At 44.5% G+C, this 17,183-nt stretch overlaps 1 protein-coding gene across 2 annotated transcripts in view; it reads left to right on the forward strand.

Moving 5' to 3' along the window:
- ITPRID1 (ITPR interacting domain containing 1) overlaps positions 1 to 14,625 on the forward strand; it is a 64,418-nt gene extending 49,793 nt beyond the window's left edge. The window contains exons 11-16 of one of the 2 annotated variants that reach the window (XM_084896841.1): positions 3,753 to 3,835; positions 4,218 to 5,480; positions 9,610 to 9,737; positions 10,492 to 10,603; positions 11,067 to 11,232; positions 12,073 to 14,625. In XM_084896841.1, the coding sequence (XP_084752967.1) occupies positions 3,753 to 3,835; positions 4,218 to 5,480; positions 9,610 to 9,737; positions 10,492 to 10,603; positions 11,067 to 11,232; positions 12,073 to 12,164 (1,844 nt within the window). In that variant the 3' untranslated portion in view covers positions 12,165 to 14,625. The remainder of the gene's footprint in view (positions 1 to 3,752; positions 3,836 to 4,217; positions 5,481 to 9,609; positions 9,738 to 10,491; positions 10,604 to 11,066; positions 11,233 to 12,072) is intronic. The other variant, XM_084896842.1, reaches the window with a different exon arrangement.
- Positions 14,626 to 17,183: the final 2,558 nt, after the last annotated feature.

The following is a 17,183-nucleotide window of genomic DNA, read 5'->3' on the forward strand; positions in this document are numbered from 1 at the left end:
AGACAACCCACCCTGCTCCCTGTTGTCTAAATCCAGCTGCTCACACACTGGCTACCGCCCAGCTTCTGGAGTCAGTGGAGTTTGCATAATCTGTAATGTCACAGAATTTCCTGCCATTGGAAGACAGAAGAGAGGGGAACTTGGCAAAGAAATAGGTAACGCAGAACAGTAAAGAAAAGATGAAGATGGTAAACCCCAAAGAGTCTAAGATTGAACCATTTCTTTGGCTCCACACAACTCCCGCGTACATCACACCCCTAAGACTCCTGTTCTGTTCCCCAGCTCTCGTTTATATTGCAATTCCCTAGGCTTTTCCCCCTGAGCCTCAGAACTCAGACTAAGTTATGTGGAAAACTTGCTTGTAGGATTCGGGAGCTTTTATTACCCACCCAGTTCCCACTAGCAGCTTTTCCATTGTTTTTTCCTGCAAAACTGAGCCCATCAGGAGAGAGGTTGTGGTTGGTGTAAGGCTGCCACCTGGTGATAGTTCAGACAAAGTGCCCGAGGCGTCTATCTCTTCCCAGGCAGAAATGTTTCAAAAGGTGAATGGGTCCTTTCCTAGGTCAGACCCACCAGTATGAAGGAAGTAAAATCTAGTTAACACTACTATTACTAATTATGCTCACTAATGAAATATAATTATATTAATAGTGATTGAGTTCTAATAAATATTAAGATGATGTTTCACAGCAAAACTGTATATGTGTGTGTGTGTGTATATATATATATATATATATATATATATATATACATATATATATATATATACACATGTATACATTTTTATGTCATTTTACCATATGCATAAATGTTCATGTATATATTATTGGGTGTGATCCTCGTTGCAATCCCACAAGTAAAATATGATTACCATTTTTATTCTTTTCCCCATGAGGAAACAAACTCAGCGAGCATGGTGACATGTCCAAGATGGCACAGCCAGTAGGAAGGAGAGACTGAATCTGAACTCAGCAGATCCGGCTCCATGTTTTCCAGATGACAGTTACGGAGCCTACCTGGATCTCAGAGGCTTACTGCACAGAGAAGTTATGGGATTGCCATGAGAGGGAACCAGCAGTTTGTCAAGGGGCATGACAAACTCATGCAGGGTTTAGCAGTTCTTTGGAACACAACACACCCAGGAGGGGAGGATTTGAATAATAGAGGGGGAAAGGCTGATAGGCATAAGGTGGGATGCCAAGGCCCCAGTCTAGTGGAGTCATAAAGAGCTATGGCTCCTTGGGCATAGTAAGTGTTCAGGGAAAATCCCATTGGAGGTGATAACAATTCTAAAATTCTTCCAGTCTTGAGCTCTTTTCAGGAACTGGGCTGGGTTGGCCTGGGGGTGCTGGTCCTACTTGCATGACTCTTACCAGATGCCAACTTATCTTCCCCAAAGTCAAGACCCATTTGAGTACTCTATCCTGCCAATGCTCTGTGAATTAGGAGGTTTTGGAAGCTGGCGGTGAGAACATGCATTGTTCCAGGTCTGGGGGAGTGTTGGGCATTACATCTTCGAATCCTTTCCAATGCTCCTTTCCATGGTCTTCTGAGTTTTCTTGCATGCATGAGCTGATCAGTATTTGGCTGAAGACTCAAGAGGGACCCTCGAGTTCTCTCTTTGTGCAGCTTTCTCCTCTCTCCCAACCCAACTCTGTGGACTCCTGCTGGCTCAGTCTCTCCAGACTCAGTTCTGTCTCCTCAACCCAGGGAGTCTGCCAGGGTCTGATTCACTCTCCCTGCGGCCTGGCCTGTGAACTCTCTCAAGGTAGGGAGTGATTTCTTCCTGCCTCTCAGGGTCTGCCATCTTTAATGACCATATGTCCATTTCCTTAAAACCATGCTTTCATATACTTTGTCCAGTTTTTTAGTTATTTCAGGAGGTAGGGAAATCTGGTTTTTATTACTCCAGCTTGCCAGAAGCAGAGATCTTATTTAGGTCTATGAGTAGTAAATATTTTTTATGTTTTACCCTTATGCAATAAGAAGTAATAGCTATTTCCAAGAACATTGTTTTCTTAAAATTTGGCTTAAATTTCTTTTGTATCCCTAAGATTCAGTATTTAAAAAATGTATATCCTCTGAGTTTTAGTCTTTCATTTTGCTTGAAGGGAATTCATAAATGTGAAGTTTCTAAATTTTAATTCTACAAATCTAAGCTTTTTCCTATTTACATTGACCTCAGGGGGTAGGAGGTATAGCTGGGGTTTGGGCTGGTGGGCCACCTCTGGGACCTCATGAGTGCCTGTGAACCACGAAGCTGACTTTCACCAAATACTGAATCTGCTGGTGCTTTGATCTTGGACTTCCATGTCTCTCCATGGGACCATGTCTCTCCCAGCGGTCTTTGCTCAGACACATGGCTGGCGAGGCTGGAGGAAAGTCCTGCAAGGAGAGGAGGCTCCACCCTTGTTAGCATAGCTGGCCTTGAAGGCTGGACCTAGAACACAAAAGGAGGCTGGAGTGTTTGTGGTTTTTCCTCTGAATTCTTCTGCAGCAGCTGTTCTTCAAAGCCAAGGCAAGTTCCCTACTTCTCACCCAGGCACCACACATCCAAGCACCACACCCACCAATGAGCAGCCTTTTCCTTTCAACCCACCCCCCAGTCTTCTTCCAGGACACATAAGACTCCTCCTCCTGCTGCTTTTTGCATGATAAGGAACCTCCATTCCAAACACCCTCTTCCCTGGAGACTTTCTCCTCTAGCCCATAAAGTAGTGAAAAGGAAAGCATTTCCCATTAAGAAGAGAAAAGAAATCCTACAGTTTAACCATTAGCAGGGTGACTCCCTAGTGACCTCCCATTTCCCCCACCCATTAAGAAGAAGTTACAAATGCAGAATTTCAAGATGCTCATGCTTTCCTTCGTTACCTGCCCACATGCAGCATCATTCTTCTCTGCCCCTTCCAGCCTCTCGAAATGGCCAGAGCAACATTCTAAAACATGACACGGACTTGTCCTATAACTAGAGTCCAGATGAGGTTTGTAAAGAGTTCTTACCCAACATTTAGATAAAAGGAAAAGAATCTCTATATCTGAGTCCATTGAGGCTGCTGTTGCAGTGTATTCCATAAACCAGGTGGCTTGTAAGCAACAGAAATTTATATATCTCAATTCTGGAGGCTGGAAGTCCAAGGTCATGGCACGAGCAGATTCAGTGTCTGGTGAAAGAAAGTTAGCCTCATGGTTCATAGGGGCTCATCTTCTCTCTGTGTCCTCACATGGGGCAAGGGGAAGGAGAGCTTTCTGGGGTCATAAGAGCTCTGACCTCATTAACGATAACCTCCCAAAGGCCCCAACTCCTAATGCTATCACCTTGGGGGTTAGAATTTCATCATATGAATGGGGGGAGGGACACAAATATTCTGTTCAGTGCAATATGTATGTATGTACGCAGAGATATAGATCTGGGGTGTTATGTTTTGTTAGCGTGACATTTAAGGCATATGTGTTTCCTTCTGGATTTTCTTCCCTTTAGTAATGATGCATTTCACACTCATATTGTTATGTAGTGCTGAGAGACGTTAGTTCCTCTGCCTTTGTTTCCTGTTTTACTCCTTGTATTAAGAAAGCAATTCATGGACCTCTGACAGTTGAGGGAAAAAATCTTGGAATCGCCTCATTCATTTACACTTCCACACAGCAGGCGTTTATTGAGGATCTACAGCATGTCGGCCACATAAAGGCTTTGAGCCCAGTGCTGTCACCCTGTTCTCACTCTACTCACCAGGCCTCCTCACTTCTCTCTGCAGGTGCCACGGTGAGCAGAGCAAACAGCTGCCAGTCTGACAGCAGCGGGTTTCTGGAGGAGCCACCGGACCCACCAGCCCCACAGGTAGGGGCTGAGTCGGGGCTGGAAGAGGATTGAAGGACAGACAGACAGACGCGATTGAAATGTGCTGCCACAATTGGGAAGGCACCCAAAGCTTAGAAGGCATGAGCCACAGGCACCTAAGAGACAGGGGACATTAAACGAGGAGCCAGAAAGCTCAGAATTTCTTTCCCTTTTAGTTTCTTTAGGTTTTATTAAACAAAGAAGCTGAGCCTCATAGGAAGAAGGTCCCAGTTAAAGTAGTAAACTGACAAAAACCGAGTGAGTGTGTAACCCTTATCTCCTGACTCAATGGTAATGACAAGGAAAAAAAGAAAGCACTTCTTACACCTAGCACTTCCCCTACTTCCTCACCCCTTTCCCTTTATCCTGGTTTCTCCCACAGATGCCCTCCCTGACTGGAGGCTTGAGTCCTGCTGAGAGTGGAAGGAGAAAGCCCAGGGATCAGAGCCAGCACTCAGGGCCACTCCAGGACTGCCAGCCAGAGGCAGACGAGTCTGACTCTAAGAGTGTGGCGAGCACAGCTTCTTCTAGTCAAGACTGGAGTATCTTAGAGGAAAAGTCTTCAGCAGCTGTGGTGGAGAAAGAGTCTGAGCTGGAAGCCACCGGGAGACATCCAGAACAGTTGGCCTCAGATATGGCCCTGGACATGGCCAGCAGTGGGGGAGAACACCCCAGGAAAGACAGCCATCAGAGGCTGCCCCCGCCCGTGACCTGCACCCAACGTGAGGCCAGTGTCGGCATGATGGACTCCAGATGTGACGATCCGCTGGCGTGTATGGTGACCCACCTCACAGAAGGGAAGGATGGGTTTCAGAGGCTGGAGGGGGCAGGAGGCCTGTGCGTGCAGAGCCTCCGCTGTGAGCCTCAGAGTTCACCTGGAGTGGGTCACCCTCAAGACGAGTTCCTTCATGTTGACTCTGAGGCCCCAAGAGGAGCGGAAGGCAGTCAACTCTGTTCTGACATCAACAACACCTTCCTGACACAGCGTGTCCCCAAGCCCAGTGACATCATGCCCTGTCTAGTTGACCTTATTCAAACGCATGAGAAGTCCATTCCCCATCCTGAAAAGCTGTCTGGAGATACCACTCCCCAAATGAAGCCAAGGTGTAGTGCTTGGGGTCACATACCACCCAGGGAAGAATCTGAGATGGGAACCCTTTCTTCAAATGCTGATTCAAGCGCTGTCAGCTCCGAGTCTGTGACAACCCAGATGTCCTGCAACCTGGTATCAGATGCTCAGAATGCCGCGGCCTTGGGGACTTATTCTAGAGGAACAACTTTAGAATGCACTGTGTGTGACCCTGTTAGCACAACAGACCCTGTCCTGGGGACCGAAGCCAGGCAGTTCAGGGATGTCTCTATTCAGACTTACTTGTGTGAGCCCAGGTGCTGGCATCACTGTTCAGCTCCAGAAAACAAAGCCCAGCCCCTCACCAGATCTGCCTCTCTAGACACGGGCTTCCCTAGTCCCTGCGCAGAGGACATCTGTCATGCTGCACCTGCCCCCTGCTGTGACTGCTGTCATCACCATCCCCACCGCCACTGGGGCTGCAGGCATGGCCCGTGCTCACACAGGCACCCAGAAGCCCAGTTCCTGAAGATGCTGGAAGCCCTTCAGGGCACTGCGCTGCGGGAGCTGTACTCTGTAAGTACTTACCTCTGTAGGTCGGGAGGCGGGTGAGGCACACACACCCTTCTGGGATGACGTCTGGCCTCCCTTTGTGAATGCAAGCTCAGGGCACACCTTCTTGCAGATCAGGAGTAGTATTTGCAGAGTGCTGTGTGATCTATGGTATCTTCTCACAAATTTCTTCTTATTTTTTTATTTTACTGATTTTTTACAGAGAGGAAGAGAGAGGGATAGAGAGTTAGAAACATCGATAAGAGAGAATCATCGATCAGCTGCCTCTTGCACACCCCCTACTGGGGTTGTGCCAGCAACCAAGGTACATGCCCTTGACCAGAATCGAACCTGGGACTTTTCAGTCTGCAGGCTGACGCTCTATCCACTGAGCCAAACCGGTTTCGGCACCAATTTCTTCTTATTTCATACTTGGCATTACCTTGTGAAGTAAAGAAGGCCAACCTTCTGATTAATTCCCACTTTACAGAGGGCTGTAGAACCCTTGCATAATTCACGTGTAAGGTGATAAGTATGAATGCATCTGAACGCCATCTTCAGTTCAGTCTGACGAGCCAGTTCTCTGTCTTACATTCACGTAGCTGTATAATCTTGCATGAAACCTTCAGTTTTGCTGAACCTTTTCAGAGTCTCCTTAACTGTGTGGGGAGATCTGGCCTCTGGAAATAGATGTTCCACCTGATTGGAGTCTATGACATATTGCACTTCCACAGAAAATACAGGGGTTTGCATCATCAGACTTTCGTATAGGTTTTAAATGAACAGGAGTTCAGATGAGTATGCCTGTCACCATCCTTGTCTTCCGGTACCTCATCTCACATTGGCTCAGCCTACTCCCCTCTTAAAATTTGCATTTATACAAAAAAAAATGCTATTTTTATATCAAATTGATTTGGCTTTATACACCTGCTGAAATGCATACTTCATGGGTTTTACTAGAGACAATGCATTTATTTCTCTTAATCTAAATCGAAGGAACCACAAACACACACTCAAAGGAAACAATCAAAACACACATACCTGTGCATATTTGTACTCCTGGGCAGGTGTACACACACTCACACATACAGAGAGAAAAAAGTAAGTGAAACTAATATATTTCATTCACCTATCAGAAGAGGCTACTTAAATAAACTAAAGAACAAACTCAAGAACAAAGAGACAAAGCAACTATGGTGAGCAAGCCTCAGTATGTAAGGCCTGAAAAATATTCTGGAGAAAAAATGGCTCTAAATTAGATGCTAGGTGCTAGGTAAGGGTAGGTAGAAAAATTAATGATCAGTGAAAAAGCTATCTAGAGCATAGGTCTTCGACCAAGTGAAAATTATAGGCAGTGACAGGTACCATCTCTGACATGACAATGGGAGTTCCAAAAAGTTGTGGAAATTAAGAGCATTGCAGGTTAAAAGCTCAGAAAAACACTGTCCCCCCTTTACATAGAAGGATGGAATAGTGCAGAGAAACTCTAGGTCGGTGAATGCCATTTGTGAGGTCTTATGCATTACCTAAGATAATGGCTTACTGATATAATTAAATTATTTATATAAGTGAATTCTTCACAATGATTTGTTAATTTTTTTTAATTTTCCAGAAAAGGAAATAAGGTGTATTGGAAATTAGATTTTTGGATATTAGAAAATTCTTTTTTAATGTTCATGACTTAGGTTTAAAGAAAAAGAAAAGCATACACCATTTACATAGTAAAAGATACTATGAGCCATTTCAAAAGTTCATTGTTTTCAGGGGATGTTGTATTATGTATACCCAGATCTTATTTTGCAAAAGAGAGTTCAAAACAGTCCCTTCCACTTTTTTATTTTATTTTGTGTTTAAGGTTTCTTTTTTTTTCTGCAACTACTTCAATACTTGTTCTAGAGCCAAATGTCTATTTAGTGTTTCCAAATGACCAGAAGATGGCAGTGTTTCAGAATTTTCCTTGTCATTCCCTACACAGGGAGCCATAGGCCATCTATCCCAGCCTTCATACCTTCCATAGTTCTATGCCCCTGGCCTCACTGTCCATAGAACGTAGTCCCCGTATAGGAATCCAGTGGTTCTCCTCAGCTCGCTCTCAAAGGACAAATAACTTCTCCATGTGGCCAGCCACACTGTAGTCCTTACTGTGACTCAGAACAGAAATGAATCGGGAGGCTTGGCTTTGAAATCTGACTGTCATTTTTGACCTCGGACAAGTTAGCCATTTTTTTCACGATACTTGATCTCTGATAGTCCTTCATGGTCTCTAAGATGTTTTCTGATTTGAACAGCCACAATTGTAGTCACATTTCAAACACTTGCCAACACAGTAATGCTTCAAACATTCCTCAGATGCATTCACACTGAAGCAAAAGTAACTGGGGAGTTTGCTACACAAAATACATTATTTGGCATAATATTTAGAAGATAGAAAAGAATCAAACCCAACTCTCCAAGCAAAATGATAGAGTTTTCAATATAAAAATATCATTCTTAGGAAAATATTTTCATTATGACAATTCAGATAAGAAAAAAAAAAAAGCCATTGGGCTGCCAGGATCTTGGCCATGTGGTTTTGAGGAGAAGGTAAGAATCTGGGACTTCTTAGAAGCAGGTCTGGGAGGAAGTAGCAGAGCTATAAGACAGCATCCATGGAAGGAAGAAGAAGATTAAAAGAGACCCGCCTGAGAACTCATTTCCTTTAAAGGGCTTCCCAGAATCCCAGCTCCATGCTCTCCACTTCCACCTCATTGCTATCTATCCTGTTTCCCCGAAAATAAGACAGTGTCTTATTTTTTTTTTTTCTCCCAAAGTTGCGCTAGGTCTTATTTTTCAGGGGATGTCTTATCTTTCCATGCGCTAGGTCTTATTTTTGGAGGATGTCTTATTTTCGGGGAAACATGGTACATGCCAGGAATGCTGGGAAACAGAGTTTCTTACTTAGACACATTGCTTCCCCTAATCTATTAGAATTTGTTAGTAAGGATAAAGGGGAGAAAGATAGTGAGTAGGCAACTAGCAGCCTCTGCCACGTCTGTCAGGAAGGGGGTCCAAACCCACGGCCTGGTGGAGAGTGTGTTAGGCTCCAACTAGCATTTGCAGCACCCAAAGTCAGATGGATAGGGGTGCTGGGGTTTTGGGTTATGGACCCATTCGAAGCACGGTCCAACCTGGGCTGGAAAACCAGAGATAGCCAGTAAGAACTTAGCAAATCAGTTGAATGTCTGACAAATGGACTGGGCTTGGTAGCTCTAAGAAGGAAAGTAAGGACACCAAGGCAAAAGCACAGGCATGCAGAGAAAGGAAGCTGTAAAGGATGATTCCCATCAGGAGTAATGAGAGCATGATTGGGGGGACAGTCCAATCCTAGATTCCTCTTCGTGTGGGGATGGGTTGCCCACCGGTGCCTGCCTCATTGTGGATGGCCTTCTTAGCTGACTGGCGATGGTCCTCGGTTTTCAATCACCAGGGACTGTGGTGAAGCCAAGCTAAGACTAACAAAAATTTTCTTAGAAAACTCTATAATTAAACATAACCATCTGAACAGATGTGTTCAATTATAGAGACTCAGAGCAAGGCAGTACTCAGCGACAAAGTGAAATGAGAAAGACTCCACTTTTCTAAACGCAAGCTCATACACTAGCCCATTGCCTTCCTCTCCTCCAACTACCACGTGGGTGGGCAATGTTCTGCCCATGGGCCATATAAAGCCCAAGAAATCCTTTGGTCTGGCCCTGCCAAGGCGTTAAGGGTGAGTTCATTAAATGTTTGACCGAATTTGGCAGGCTAATTTTTAAGTTGATAATTCTGTATAGCCCTTGAATGATGTTGTAAATATCCAAATGGCCCTTGGCAGATGAAAGGTTCCCCACCCCTGATCTATGCTCTCCCATCCCAGTATCACCTAGTCCTCCAGACTGCCTTCCCATCTCCTGGACAGAATGTCCAGGGCCATCCAACAACTTCTACCCTCCTGTCCCAGCCATGCACTGCCTCCAGCTGCCGGGAGAAGCCCAAGGCTGGCCTTTCCCTCTTCTCTTCCCGCACATTAGCAGTGGGGCAAAGTGGTGAACCCGGGAGGGACGGCGCACCCCACTCTGACACACTCCTGCGGTGAATCAGGACTCCCCCCTGAGCTCTCTCTGCTGGTTCTCAGGGCACAGCCCGCGAGATGGAAGCAATGAGGATGCTCTGCCAGGGCTTCCGGGAGCACTTGGAGGAAATGGAGAAGCACCTCACAGGGCAGCAGGCCCTCTTTTCCAGGGACATGTCCGACGAGGAGAGGTAATTATCTGAGGGAGCCACAAGAGTAAGTACCAACCCCACGCCTGAAGCTGAAAGATAATCAGGGCAGGACCGATGAGTGCCCCGGAGCAGGGCTGCTGAGAAATTGGCCAGCTTCCCCTGGCTCTCACATTTTTCTTCTCCTTTTCTAAGTGGGAGTCTGTGAGAGCCGTTTGCCGGACAGCAACACGCACCCTTGATGGCCATGGCTCTCTGAGGTCAGAATGCGGGCAGCAGCTGGGAAGAGGGGGCTAGCCAGTAGGACAGCTCTCATCAACACCAGTGAGACTCATGTAAATGCAGATGTCAGAGTTTTGGGGGTTTTGAAAATCTGCATTATTTTCACATAGATTAAAAGTATGTGATCCGAATGTAGATGAGGAGTCGCCTGAAGTTGAGGGACTAGGAATTAGCAGTACAAGGTCATGACGGTTCTTATGGAAGATGGAAGTGTCCCAAACCTGGATGTTGCCAGTTACACAGCTTAGCAAATTCCGTAAAAATCATTGAGTTGTACTCTTAACATAGGTAAACTTCATGGTATGTAAATTATTCTGCAGTAGAGTTCTTTAAAAAGAAAAAAAGAAAATCTGCCCTAGTAATGGGCCCGTGTCTGCAACTGATACAAATAAAGAAGGTGACATTCTCCTGTAAGAAATAGCAAAGACATGGCCTACATTTTCAGAGGAGCACCGGGAGATGGCCTTTGAATGGAGGCGGCTGTGGAATTTGGTTTTCTATTATTTGCCCGCAGGAAGGAGGCCGAGCAACTGCAAACCTTACGCAAGGCCCTGCGGCAGCAGGTGGAGGAGCTGGAGTTGCAGTTAGGAGACCGGGCTCGGCAGATCAGACAAGAGATCCTGTTGGTATGGCATGATGGGGGGAGAGGGGGCTGGACTGTATCCTGTCCCCCATAGGAGGGTACATTCAGTGAGAAACCTGATTGTGCAGTCATTTCAGATTCCAGGGTTAGGTGCCAGCACCCTCAATTTCAATGTAAAGACACTGAAGTCCAGAGAAGTGCATAGCTCTGCTCTAGACCACGTGGCTGGCTGGGGTGATTCAGGATGAGAACTCGGGTCCCCTAACTCCCATGCCAGTCTTTCACTCTGCCCTGTAAATTCCAGATAAATGTTATTAGCCCATTTTCCAAAGAGAACAAGAAACGCAGCTTTGGACCAAACATGGACTGAGTCACTGCCAGAATCTGCTGCTGACCAAGCCCACACTAGAGAATTCACCTCCCGCAAGTGTCTTCCCACAATCTGTGTTAGCTGTTTGGTGTAAATAAGGTACCTTGTCCACTCTTTCTGTCTGTTTTCCTTTTAGCAGCTTGATCTTCTCACAGGAGAACCACTTGCATACGATACAAACCCGCACTCTTTTGACTGGACAGAAGAAAAGAATGGCCAGATTTCACATGCCCACATCCACCCAGCCATGGCCCCTGAAGCTGCCTTTCCTCCGGACGATGGCCTGCAGGCTCCCTGCTCAGGTAGGACCCATCTGGCTGCCTTCCTCGCCCACCCCCACCTGGGAGAGCTGCCCCGAGATGTCTCCTCCAGCCCGGGAAGAGTTAGGTCCAGCCCCTTGGTCAAATTGTCCTGCTGGAGAGAAAGACACTAGTGTCTCCCTCTAGATTGCCCTCCTATAAAATGTAAGAGCAACCCTCTCTCAACTTTCCCCAAGGAGGGGTGTCTGTCAGCCTTTCATGGGCTGTTTTTTATCTTTAAATATTTAACCCGATGGCTAAACCCAGGAGGAACTCAGAATCTTTTCATTTCCATTCAATACGGAATAAGTGAGCACCTACTATGTGCCTAGCACAGGTAATCTGTGCTGCCCAACATGTATACAGTAAGTCCTCACTTAACATCATCAATAGGTTCTGGGACTTTAAGCAAAACATCATATAGTGAAACCAATTTTACCACAGCTCATTGGATAACAAGAGTTAAGATCTTATGGAATTTAGTCAACATTTTATTGCAATATAGAGAACTGCTTTGCTTTGTATAAAACAATGTTATGTCCTGGTATTTCTCTTTATTATGCTCAAAGTGAGACACGTCTACATCTATGAAAAGTCACAGTCCACTACGTCATATAACATTCTCTTTATAACGACACATGTTACGGACTGAATTGTGTCTACTGCCACCAGCCCAAAAAAAATTTTATATCTTGAAGCCTTAGCCCCCATGTACAAGAATGGCATTGGAAGCTAGAGTGTTTAAGGAGATAATAAAGGTTAAATGTGGTCACAAAGGTAGGACCCTAATCCTGTATACAAAGAAGGAGGCACACCAGAGACCCTGTCTTCCCGTTTGCACAGGGGAAGGGCCATGCGAAGACCCAGAGAAGAGGGAGCCCTCTATGAGCCAGGAAGAGAGTCCTCAGCAGAAACCAGGCCCGCTGGCACCTTGATCTTGAACTTCTGGCCTCTAGAACTCTGAACAAGTGAACCTCTGTTGTCTGAGCCACTCGGCTGGTGATGTTCTAAGATGGCAGCCCCAGATTTTGGTTCTGAGAAGTGGGGTACTGCTGTGACAAATGGCCTAAAAATATGAAAGTGACTCTGGATCTGGGCAAAGGGTTGGGGCTGGAAGAGTTTTGATGTGCATTTCTCTTCAGAACAAGCTTTCTCCATTTTTACTGGGTGGTGGTCTATCCTGTTCAGTCCTCAACGCCTCGTTATGTTGCTTATGATCAAGTTCTATGCCTCCTAGGTCATGTTGCGTCCAATCCTTTATAAAGAGATTGAAAGGATCCCTTTCTCTTGCTAGCTCCTGTCTGTGAATCCCCCCGCCTTCTCTGGCTCCTACGGGTTCCTTTTCCTGGCTCTGCCTCCAGAACCCTGGTTTTAGCATCCATGCATGATAATGAACTTCCTGAAACTGGGTCTACCTCGGGGAAAAGCAGCAAAACAATTGCCTGCAGATTCCCTATTGCTGGAGTTTCTACACCCAATGCCACCTTCACTGCTGCTGCCATTGCCACTGCCATGGGGATGCCACTTCCTTGGGCATGCTGAAGGTAGGGCTTAGAGGGGAAAGATCTCTTTTCCCATCAACTCCTTCCCCAACCCTCTAGCCCGAGAGAGAGAATTTTTCTTGCATTATTATTTTTCTCTTTCACAGCTTCAAGATTCAGGCTGCCCTAGAATGTAAGCCAGAAAATATGGAGAAAAGAAACTCATCTCTAGGAGCTGTTTTTTTGAGTTTTTTATTTTATTCCCCAGTTGACATGCTATTACATAGTTTTAAGAGTCTTCAGAGAGTTGCTCTGCATATACTGAATAGGACTTTTCCTTATAATCAGTGGTAAAGAAAGGGAGGAGCACTTACTCTATCTTAATCAGAACTGAAATTTGCTAACTTGGAGTGATGTTAATATTCATATTATAGTAAAAAATGCTAAATGTGAGTCATATAGAAGAGCAACAAACATGGTAAGCATCATTATCCCTATTTTAAAGATAAGGACTCAGAAACTTTTAGTGACTAAGTGGCTTACTCAATGTCACACAGCTGGAAAACCAGGCCTGAGCCTGGGCTGGCCTGACTCTGCAGCACAGACACCCCAGCTCTGCCACGTGCCCGAGTGGGGCCAGAGCTGCAGACGCTCTGATTACATGTGAGGATCAGGCAGTCGTCTTCTCTGAGGCCTGCACTTTCCTAGCTTTCAGCATCAATTAGGTCAAGTTGAAAGATGTACTTATGCACAAGGCAGGTTGGGATTTAATATCGCTTTGTGTTGGTTATTGGGCAGGTGTTTGTTTAAAGGAAGTGGAAACAGGTGTGTGGGCCTTGATTCAATTACATGATGGAGAGGAACACACTGATCCATGGCCATTTTCAAGGAGAGATGCTGATTGTGCTAATTAATCATTTGTCTGTCAGGACATAATAGAAACTGATGTTCCAGTTACCATTGGAACGGAACACAGATTCACGTGGCTGGCTCCCCAGCAACCAGATGCAACTGTTTATGATGACAGCAATGAAGATGCAGTACCTGAATCCTCCTGGATTACCAGGTCTGAGATGGTTTGAAGGAAAAGTGTTTTATAAACTCTTGCCAACAGCACGGGACATCATCCAACAGGAATTGTCACTCAAAGGAACTTTTCCCTTCAAAGAGATTTATTGAGACCTCTTAGGTCAGGATGGCATTCCAGAGATGGGGCTGAATGGAATGCTTTCCCATGCTGTGTGGTACAACACTCAATCCACCTCACCTAACCAAGACATTTATGCTCAGAATGGAGTGTCATAATAATTCTGAGTGGTCTTTTAAAAACATAAATCAGATACTTTGCTCTCCCACATAAGAATCTCCAGTGACTTCTTAGTACGTTTATAATTAAATCTCGATTCCCTACCAAGATCTACAAAGCTCTATACAACCCCACCCTGCATTCCTCTGTGACCTCATATCATACTGCTCTCTCCCTTTCTGTCTCTCTCTTACTGTGATTCAATTTCTTGGATCTTCTTGCTGATTCCTGATCACCTTAGGACATTTTTACTTCAGGGGCATTGTTGGTGCTGTTCCTTTCTTTGCATTTGCTATCCCACTTTCCCCAAATATTCATATGGCTGTAATCTTCTCATTCAGATGTCTTCAAATGCCACCCTTCAGAAAAGCTTCCCTTAACAACCCTATGCAAGATGGGGCTTCTTCCTGCATACATTTCTATTTATTTTCTGCCCACTTACCTTGCTTTGTTTTCTTCATAGCATTTATTACGTGGATTTTTATTGCCTTATTTGTTTACTTGTTCAGTGGCTGTATCCCTTCTGAGAATGTAAACTTTGTGGGGAAGAGACTTGTCTGTCATCATCTTTCCATATTTTATCCACAGGCCTAAAACAAAAAAGAATTTGATGAGTGAATGGACAAAATAATTAATTAATATATCAACACTAATAAACACTGGGTATACATAAATAAGACATAGTTTAATCCACTAAGGAATTTTTAGTTTGGGGAGGAAGACATACATAGCTAAGAATCTCTTCATATTACTTCTTTGTTTATACCTTTCAGAAACTCCCCATAGACAGCAAGGTTTTTGAGTCTGGGATCATCAGTTTCACCAGGCAGTGGAGACATTGAGAAAAATATTATTAGGACAACATGGCAAGTCTTTAATAAAGTGAATGCAACCTAAGCAATAGTGTTCTCACTTTTGCTTTAGAATTCACCTCCTTTTAAGTTAGAGGAGTTGTCTCTTGGTTGCAGGGAAGCCAGCCACCAAAGACCATACATTTTATGGTCTCATTGATATAAAATGTCCAGAATAATCAAATTTGTAGAGACAGAACATAGACTGGCATTTGTCTAGGGCTAGACAATGAGGCAGGGGGATGGACGTGACTGCTAATGATGGTACAAGATTTCTTTGGGGGGCGATGAAAATATCCGGAAATTAGATTACAGTGATGATTACACAATTCTGAACATACACTAAAAACCATTAAATTGTTCACTTTCATTACAGTGTATGTAAATTATATCTCAGCAAAGTGCTAAAAACAAATAAGGCAAGCAAGCAAACACCTGAGTCAGAGTGTCTCCGGAGAGGGGAGGGCAAGGCCATCACCTGGATTTGCTGGGACTGGATTTGCCCAGAGAGAAGGTGAGGCTGGAGCCAGTGGAGGAAGGAGGAAGGAGGGACCAGGTCCGATAGGGGCTCTAGCCATGGCCGGAAGTTGGGTTTTATTTTGAATGTAGTGAGAAGCCATTGAAGGGTTTGCAGTTGGACAGTGACAGGATGTGATGCATACTGACATCCTATAAGAATGCCTTGTGTGTGGTTGACTTCAGGCAGGAAAGGATGCAGCAAGACCTACTAGAGTGATATGGGCAGCACTCAAACTGTAATAGATTTATTTTACTCTCTTTATCTCCTCTTCTTTTCATCATAAACAAAAAGCAAGGTCACTTTATATTTAGCAGAAAACTTCTCATGAATTGTCCCAGAAAAAGACACTAGCCAAAATATCCGAACCCCTATTAACCTTTAGTACCTCAAACAAGCCGTACATCACTGGTCACAAGAGAACAACCTATTAATAATGAAAAATGTAGACTACTCTTATATAATTAGTCCTTATAGAAATGGTATTCTAATTTAGCATCAAAACTTTTCATTCCAAATAGCACTATCAAAGTAAAGCACGGGCCACACATTTGTCTATCAACTCCACACCAATTTCCTGCCTCACAGCAGCCAAATGGTTTTCCTACATCACAAACCAACTACAGTCTGCAGTGCTATATTTGGAAAAGGAACAATGAGGCATCTGTAGAAAAACAGCATTTGCATTAGACTCCACTTCTTGTCTAAAGGGTTATTTTCATGGAGCAATCTCAAGTGGGCGGCAAAGAATAGGCAGGCTTTGTTAGACCATTACTCATGTAATGAGATTTGAGGTCCGCTATTCAACACATTTTTCAATGGGCACTTCCCCCAGGGCTGAATTGCTGCCTACAGACAGTTTGATTATCAAATACAATTTTAAAATAAAAGAGTACAAAATGCCCTTTTTCTTCTCTGGCCCCCATCCTTCAGAGTTTGTCAGTTTATCTCATAGAGGAAGTTTGCTCAGCCAGGTTCTGTGCTCAGCCTTGGAATGTCTGACTGTTATATCAGACTCCTTTAGCCATCCTTCCTCCTGGGTCCCAAGCTATTGTTCCAGGTGACCCAGGTATTTCTATGTCAGGAGCCAGTTGACCTTGAAGTATGAGTGATTTGACACCTTGTCTTTCAGTCAGTTCCAAACACTCATACATCACATACCCACTTCTCCATAAAGTTGAGCCAGACCCACCAGGGATTGTAATGATCCTTTGAGAGCCTGTTTATCAATTAATACCTGCTCCTGCTTTGGTCTGATTTTCTTTCAGGTTCTCTACTTTATGATCCTATGCATCTGACTGTGAACTCTGTTTTGCTTTTCATTTCTCTAACTGGTAACTATTGGCCATTAGAGCTTGGATTCTAGAGAAACCGTGCTGTCCTTTAAAAAAGACTGTAGGTAACTAGAACTTCAGGCCCAAGCCCTATGGTTTTTGTGGCTTATCTTGCTTGTTCTAACTGTTAGGCTCTTGCAAGTTTTCTACATCCTAACTGGTAGCAGAAGTTGCTCCCCATCTGTGGATGTAAGGAGTACATATTGAAGGTTCATGGAGTTATCATCTCTTACTAGATGTTCGCACGCATGATTTTCAAAGTTCTGCTGAACCACCAAATATAGATTTTTTTCTAAGTTGATCCAAGAGATTCCAATTTGACAAAATTAAACTTTATTTTATCATTAGCAAGAATTTGAAGGGGTTGGGGGTACATGAGGCGAAGGAAAGGGGAAGATGGTGAGTAGGCGTCTACTATAAACCAGGCACTGTATCACATATCTCTCTTAATACTCATTATAATTT

Source organism: Pipistrellus hanaki (genome assembly GCF_964339955.1).
Source record: "Pipistrellus hanaki genome assembly, chromosome: 10".
Taxonomy (NCBI): Eukaryota; Metazoa; Chordata; class Mammalia; order Chiroptera; family Vespertilionidae; genus Pipistrellus; species Pipistrellus hanaki.